The sequence below is a fragment of the Etheostoma spectabile genome, chromosome 10 (genome assembly GCF_008692095.1).
Source record: "Etheostoma spectabile isolate EspeVRDwgs_2016 chromosome 10, UIUC_Espe_1.0, whole genome shotgun sequence".
Lineage (NCBI taxonomy): Eukaryota > Metazoa > Chordata > Actinopteri > Perciformes > Percidae > Etheostoma > Etheostoma spectabile.
In genome coordinates, this window is record NC_045742.1 from 14,581,131 (window position 1) to 14,589,539 (window position 8,409).

At 41.5% G+C, this 8,409-nt stretch overlaps 1 protein-coding gene across 1 annotated transcript in view; it reads left to right on the top strand.

The window, feature by feature from the left end:
* The window catches only part of ehd1a (EH-domain containing 1a), a 15,247-nt gene extending 7,734 nt beyond the window's left edge, over positions 1-7,513 (top strand). The window contains exons 3-6 of the mRNA XM_032528145.1: positions 2,922-3,163; positions 3,844-4,014; positions 5,843-6,007; positions 6,383-7,513. Of these exons, the coding sequence (XP_032384036.1) occupies positions 2,922-3,163; positions 3,844-4,014; positions 5,843-6,007; positions 6,383-6,916 (1,112 nt within the window). The 3' untranslated portion in view covers positions 6,917-7,513. The remainder of the gene's footprint in view (positions 1-2,921; positions 3,164-3,843; positions 4,015-5,842; positions 6,008-6,382) is intronic.
* Positions 7,514-8,409: the final 896 nt, after the last annotated feature.

An 8,409-nucleotide genomic window follows, 5' to 3' on the forward strand; every position in this document is an offset into this window, starting at 1 on the left:
GTCATGTTGCCTGAGCTCATTAATATTCAGGAGCTCACCCAGTTGCACTGGGTAAAGGATGCTGATAGCCAGGCCCTCATTGGCTAGCTGTTAGCCAATCAGAGTCAAGCAGCTTATCTTAATGAATATTAATGAGAACTGGCACAAATCAAGCTGAGTCTTCCTGAGGCTTTTAATACCACAATAGAGTGGCTTGAAACAAGGTAACCAAGGCAGGGCTACTCCTTTTTAAAGCTGAAACTATTGGACATTTAATTGATTAGTTGCTCGAAAGGATAATTAATCAGCAACTATTCACACAGGGTTTAAGTCATTTTTCAAGCAAATCTTCCCAAAGTTTGATTGTTTCAGCCTCTTATACTAGTTACTATTAATTGTCTTTTATTATTGTTGCTCAAAAACAGATCAATGTAAAGTGATCACTTTGTGCTCTGGGAAACAGACGGACATTTTTCATTATTACTTCTATCTCTTCTAGACCAAACAATTAATTGAAAAAAGAATGCAGATCAAAATAGATGCAGCCCTAATTTATTTTTACAGGTATATGTATGGATTAAACAAAGAATATATGCATGTTAATTAGTGCGTTTTTGAGGTGGTGGTGGTAGGTGGATTTTGTTGCCCTTGGACCGAGCCAGCTCTTTCCCTCTATCTCCTGCCTTAATGCTAAGCTACGCTAAACTAACCCGCCCCATGTTATAGCTTCATATTTACTGTGCCGACATGATGGTGTTATTGATCATCTCATCTAACTCTCAGCAAGAAAGTGAGTGTGTTTCCCAAAATGCCAAACTATTATTTAATTATACTGTAGATTTGAATGTGTTTCCCAATATGAACAGATTTTAGACAAATAATTCCACAACCAGGTCTTCTCTGCTCTCTGTCAGTGACTGGCACATATTCACGAGGCCTGTCTGAGTGCATGGGTGTATCCCTGCATGTCTATACACATAGTAGAGGCACAGCCGTTGCCTATGCTATGTGCTATAAATAAGTCGAAGCTTGAGCAGCTGTCTCTTTGTCTGATTCCCTTATACGTGTGTGAAAACCAGACTTGAGAAAGAATGACCAAAATGTCCTCGGCCGGCTCCCACAGGAATCGTGGACTTTAAACATTCCCCTTTCATCCCCTTTTACTTTCACATGCCGTCATACACACCAACGGGCACAAACTCCTTTTTGTTGAAGGGGTTTTCCTGCGTTCATCTTACTAAATCTGGGTTTTTCTTTTACTTTCACTTTTATTCGCCCCCGTCTTTCTCTCTCTCCTTTTTTTTATCTGTCTATATCACAGTCTCATTCTGTCCATTTACTGGATCTCTCTCTGTCTCTCTTTTGTATACATGTGCTCAGACACGCGAAAGCCAGCCATGTTGGAGTGCATGTGCAGCAGATCTACCGATTGTGCGACAGCGGAGATGAGGTTTTAGATCAACTGCATTCTTCTCTGATCAGATGACACACAGACTAATTAGAACCATAATTCTCTATTCCTCCCTCCCTCCTCGGCTCCTCGAGGCAAAAGAAGCTCAGTGAAAAAGGCCTTTTTTAATGTAATTTGAAAAAGCACCCCTTGGTTCTTAGATAACTAAAGGAAGTAAATAGGTCTTAATTTTTTTTTTATTTCATTAATATTAGGCTTGTTTCTTATAAGGCCGATTGCTGAAAACCGTCCCTGATAAAGGTAATTTCAGTCCGAATACAGCTTAGATTTTCCAAAAAGGAATTAAATATGTTCAAACTATCTTTACCGCCATATGCCTTTCCTGCTGTCTCAGCAAAGATAGTTAACAGGTAACCAGGGGAAACAGTCCCGTCTCTTTAAAGCCCTTATCTAAACATTGTTGGATCAACAAGACTCGTAATATGAATGTAGAACCTTCAATGAAACCTGCACCAACACACAATTTATTGACTGGTTGGAGCCCTTGAGCTTATTGTCATGTTAAACTCTTGTATTTCTCCACACCAGTATGCTATTTGTAAGCACAGTACTAGTGAAAAGGGTTAGGTTTAGTTTATGCTGACATGAGTGGAGAAAACAAGACAATGACAATCTAGTGTAAGTGAGTTCACATGCTGGAGGCTACCTTAGTGTCCATGTCCCTCTGTACCCAACTGTTTGGACAGGGTCTTTAACAGTTCTGATAAACTATAACGGCTGAATGGAATCTCATTCAGTTGATTACCAAAACCAGTTCATTAAACTAACAACACATATATATAAGGAGATTTTATATTGAATATTTATTTTCAATAATGTTGCATTATTATCCTAAGATATCAGTGAACCCTGTGCAGAAACCTGTGTTAAGTAAACCAGAATTATAACATAAAACCGAAATTATCAATCAATGAAGTGTCTGACAAGAAAGAAACAGTAGTTGACATGATAAATAACAATACGACCTGGACTTACTCACAATGTGTTACAGTAATGTAACACGCTTTTTTCCAAAAGCGTGTGGCAAAACTAATGGCAAATAGTTTACAGCCTAAATAAATATGAGATTTTATGTTATTCTGACCTTGTGTCTAGACATGGGCTGGTAGGAGATTATGACGGTATGATAACCTTCAGCAAAAATATGAAGGTTTCACGATATAACAATTTACAGCTATGAATGTATTTTTTTTAATGTCTGGGTTTTATTTTGAAACACACGGCTGCACACTGGCAGGGAGACTGATTTTTAAACTGCACTTTCTGTCCTTTAAGACAAAAGAAAGCTGCTCGTACCTTAGGAACGGTGTGACAGAAAATGTTAGTGGTTTTGAAACCGTGACTTTTTCTAACCGTGGTTTGAAAAAAAAACTTGTCAGTCAGTTTAGAGTGGGGGAAAATCCAGTGAGTTGACAGTGTTTGTGCAGATCCCATTTTAACCCTGCGGCCTCTTCTGCTTTTCTCCCTCCAGGTTACGACTTTGCCGCGGTGCTGGAGTGGTTTGCAGAGCGCGTGGACCGCATCATTCTCCTGTTTGACGCCCACAAGCTGGACATCTCGGATGAGTTCTCCGAGGTCATCCGAGCTCTGAAGAACCACGAGGACAAAATGCGTGTGGTGCTGAACAAGGCGGACCAGATCAGCACTCAGCAGCTGATGAGAGTCTACGGAGCGCTGATGTGGTCTCTGGGGAAAATCATCAACACGCCTGAGGTACAAAGCATTCGTTTTTCGCGTGTGCGTTTGTCGCAATCCACAAATTTATTTGATTTAGAAAAGGTTTCAATCTCAGTCGAATCTGGAAATGAAATGTTAATGTTTTTAGGGAACATGTAGCTATTTTAGGCACGTCTGGACAGAGGTTAGGTGACAGTGATTGAATAGTGACAGATTTTCGAATATTTCAGCTAATGTTCTCAGTTTGTCATTGTAAAAAAAAAAAAAAAAAAGCAACAATAAAAAAAGTTGTGCTACTTGATATCGTGTGACCCAGCTTGTCTTGTGATTTTTCCCTGACTGTTCAGTTAATATTTGATCCGGGGCCATATTCATAAACCAATCCCAGAGAAACCTTTGGAACATGCAGATAATTATTCCTTGACTTTGAGCTTCTCTAAAGGATGTGAAGCATTGAGGACATACATTTTAAAACTTTTATTGTTGCTTCACTGTCAACCTCAGATTCCTGTATTGTATTTTTACACATCCCGTTTGTCTATTTTGAGTATGCAAATTTATTTTTTTGTGACTTGTTAAAGAATTTGTGTGTGTGTGTGTGGGTGTGGGTGTGTGTGTGGGTGTGGGTGTGTGTGTGGGTGTGGGTGTGGTAAAGTGTAACCTGATGATCAGTGGAGGTTATTGGATGTTAACCTATTAAACTAACTTGGTTCCAGGTGGTGCGTGTGTACATTGGGTCGTTCTGGGCCCAGCCCCTGTTGGTCCCAGACAACAGGAAGCTGTTTGAGGCAGAGGAGCAGGACCTGTTCTTAGATATCCAGTCGTTGCCACGTAACGCTGCTCTACGCAAGCTCAATGACCTTATCAAACGAGCACGCCTTGCCAAGGTCAGTATAAACAAGACAACAGACAGACATTGCCATCCCCAGTGCAGTGCAGCTAGAGTGGCTAGAAAACACCCAATTTAAAACTTTGGTTTTTCTTAACTAACCAAAGCCAGCAGTTAGTACAAGTGTGTCTGAAGATTACAATATTTTGATAAATTATTTCTGCTTGTAGTCTATATGTATAGACTAGAAGTAAACAACACATGGAAATACTATGTTTTTTTCTACAAAATGTTGGATTGTTAAAATTGCATGCAAAATATCCACAAATGTATAAACTTTTTTCCTTTTTGTAAAAGTTTAACTGTTGGACACAAGACTATTTTACTCAGTCCTCATCTTGTGTTTGGGTTCTGTTTCCTCCTTTCAACTGCATACTGGCCATGTTTGGCTTCTCAAATTGTACAAACACATGTTAAACTTAGCTTTAAAGGAATACGCCACTGTTTGTACGTCACCATCTCCTCCATCCTTCCTGGGTGTAAGTAGGCTACAGTCGAAGCACTGCAACTCTGTGTGAGTACAGGCCGATCTATAATGGTCGATCTATCCCATAAGATAACCAAGCATCATGTTTACAATAATAACTTACTCCGTGGACGGCTGTCTATTGGGTCAATTTGGCGTTTTTTTCCCAGTTGACTTTATTGCACTGAAAAAAAAAAGTTGGACAGCAGAATTGAACATGCCAAGAAATCCTCGGTACCTGTGACAGAACTGCAGGCACGCTCATTTCATTCGGCATATGTTGGCATATTCCCCCACACTCACGCCACCAGATCATGTTTGCTCTCATCCTCGCGTCCCCTTGATCGATCGCAACCTCCTCCTCTCGGTCTATTTCCAAAGCACGCAGCTCCTCTTCTGAAAACTCTGGTTTGTGGAGGTATGCTTCTGGATCTTGACTGTAGGAGATGTCATCCTCTTTGTTGCTCACAAAAATCCGCCATGTTCATCACCATTCACAGTCTACTGTAGGAAAAATAGCCAGCTAATATTCACGCCGGTATGTTGACAGAAGTTGGGGGTTTTCAGTTGCTGCGTGATATCTCTGTGCCCAAGTAGCAGTGCTTCAGCTGTAGTCTACTTCCACCCAATATAGTCCCAAGTCAATATCTGCCTAGGAAATTGTCTAGTCTTAATCTGCATTGGTATTTGTACTCGTTGTGAATATGCATGCCGCTTAAAGTTTAGCTTTTGGCAGTGAATAACTTGATTTCACCAAACGGTGGCATATTCCTTTTAAGGTGAGTACAGAGAACTGTCCTCCTTCAGCAGGTGACTGTGTGCAGGGATGCAAACAACTTGCTTTTCAGCAAATTTGCTTTTTCAACGTCCCTTTTGGGTCACTTGTACCCCACATGCATACATTGCTATATACCGTGTATATATAGGTACATTTTAAAAATGAAAATCCACAAAATACAAGCAAATTGCTCTGATGCACTGTGTTCTGCACTCTGACTTTGGGTAGCTCTCTCTTTTTTTCATCATACATGTGTTTCTCTTAATGTGAAAACATACTTGATGGCAATAGAAAAGCCTCTGAGTTATTTTTCATTTTGTGATGATTTAACGGGGATTCCAGCCAGGTCTCTGTCACTGTACTTTATTACAGAGTCAACTCCATATAGCATATGTTCCCTTGAACACCAAAATCTCATAATCAGTTCATTGACTAGTTCAAAACTAAATACACTCAACTTTTACTTTGGAGAAATAACTAACAATGATTGGAACACATTATAGACAATCCAACTCCTCACAGTAATGACGCAGTTCAACCATCAACTAAATTAGCTTGTCATATTTCTTTTATGGTGCGCAGGTACAGGCCTACATTATCAGCTCTCTGAAAAAGGACATGCCAAGTGTGTTCGGAAAGGACTCCAAGAAGAAGGAGCTGATAGCCAACCTGGGAGAAATCTACCATAAGATCGAGAAGGAGCACCAGATCTCACCTGGGGATTTCCCCAACCTCGCCAAGATGCAGGTGAGATTAAAGAGAGATAATTCCAGAAATGAATCCAGCCACCTACACAGTAGACAGAGATGTACCATCCAGAGTTACATAGGCTACTTGATGCAATAACAACTTTGACTCCCATTTCTGGCATGTTAAATAAAGTGTTAGAAACAAACAGTTCAGAGTAGAATGACCTTCCAACCTTTACTCTCTTCACATCTGTGCCCTGCTTTCCTGCCCTTGCCCTCCAGGATGGGCCAGGACGGGGATGAGATTTATTTTTCCTGGTTTGTCAGGAAATCCTGCTTCTTGTATGCTACACCCATTGGTAGCCATTAAAGACTGATCTATTTCTATCACCAATTCCTGTTTTCTCTCAACTCCCCCCCCAATTCCCTTCAGGAGCTCCTGAATGGCCAGGACTTCTCTAAGTTCGCAGCGCTGAAGCCAAAGCTGCTGGAGGCGGTGGAAGACATGCTCGCCAACGACATTGCACGTCTCATGGCGATGGTGCGCCAGGAAGAAGCCGCCATGCCCAGCCAGTCCGTCAAGGGTGGAGCCTTTGAGGGAACCATGAATGGTCCCTTTGGTCATGGCTATGGAGAGGGTGCCAGCGAAGGCATCGATGAGCTGGAGTGGGTGGTGGGTCGCGACAAGCCTACATATGACGAGATCTTCTACACCCTCTCACCCATCAACGGCAAAGTGTCTGGCGCTGCAGCCAAGAAGGAGATGCTGAAGTCCAAGCTGCCCAACACGGTCCTGGGGAAGATCTGGAAGCTAGCAGATGTGGATAAAGATGGCCTCCTCGATGATGAGGAGTTCGCCCTTGCCAACCACCTGATCAAAGTGAAGCTGGAGGGTCACGAATTGCCGCCCTCCCTGCCTGAACACCTGGTGCCACCGTCCAAACGCGGGACAGTCCTGGAGGCCTAGAGGAGGAGGGGCAGCCTGGAGACCAGCCATGTCAACGCTTTTGCATCATGTTCAGGACACTTCAGACAAAAGTCCAACCACAAGCATGAACAGCATCATCCTCCATCAAGCTGTGAGTCTCCAGGCTTCCTGACACACCACGAGGAGGTATCGCTGTGATCGTTTTCACCAGAGAGAGACTGGAGGGGTCAGGAGGGAGGTGGGAGGGAGGGGAGGTCCATCTTTGCGCATTAGGGAATACTATTTAGGTATCTGTTAGAAATAAATGAGGGGAGGGGGTTGATTTGCAAACAGATGAAAGGACATTACCAGATCATGAACTGATGGGCAGTTGGAAGTCACATGATGGGGGTGAACATGGATTTGTGCGTCCTGTGTAAAAGATGTCTTCTAAGCATACAGTCCATATTATATGTTGATCCAAAGAAATATAGTTTTTTTCCATTTGGAGAGAGAAAGAGGAAATAAATAAAAACAGCTATTAGAATTGTTTCATCTATATTTTTGTATTTCCTGACTGTTAACTTGGACTCTTTCCAAATGCTTCACTTTTTATTATTTTGCCAGGTAAATAAAAAGGAATACTGTACCATCTGACTCGTGTCTGTTGATTTTCATTCAATTTTTGATACATAACATTGATTTAGGTTAATCAGATGTTTGATTTACGCAACAAACTCTCACTGGAAGGAGAAATCATTGTTTTGAGGCTTTAATTTATAGTCATTGGTCATATAGGGTTATGTCACGAACTGTGTCACCCAGAGGTCAGCATGACAAAAACATTTTTTATTTTTGAAATGGCCCCATTTTGATAGTTTCAACGTAGTGCAGTGCCCTCTTCAGGACAGAAAAGAGTTGTCAGCACTGCCACGGGACATATAAGGCCTTTTGCTCATGACACAAGTCGCCTCTCACTGCATATTTGTGAGGGCAAATTGAAACCAGCAGTGGAGGCAGATACTTGAGTCTCTCTCTGGAGCATTTTCAGGACATATGGAGACAATTTACACAACTAGAAATTCAGTCCAGGCTCAAGCAGACAAGCACAAATAATAAAGAGAAAGACAGGAAGCTGTAGTTTTATGAAAGTCATATTGGGAGTCTGAATAGAGATGAAGCTGGCTGCTTATAACTTCACCTTACATTCATGTTAACTTGTATTATTATTCTGTATAACATGAGTTAGCAGGTGTGAATCTGCTTTGACTGGGTCTGTTTGCATAATTCAAATAGAATGTAAGTAGGACTAACGTAAATCAGATGCACCTCAATGTTAGTAAATTTTAAGAAATATGATTTTTGGTTAGTCAAGGTAGCAGCAGCCAGGTGATTGATGCAGGGCCAAGAATTATATAAACACAATCCCATGCTGTATCTTTCACTGCATGCATGTTTACATTTTTCCCACATCGGTGCCTTATTTTACATCTATCATCCTCAACATCACCTGGCCGTTGTCCAATTTTTGTGACGAGAGCAGAACACCAATT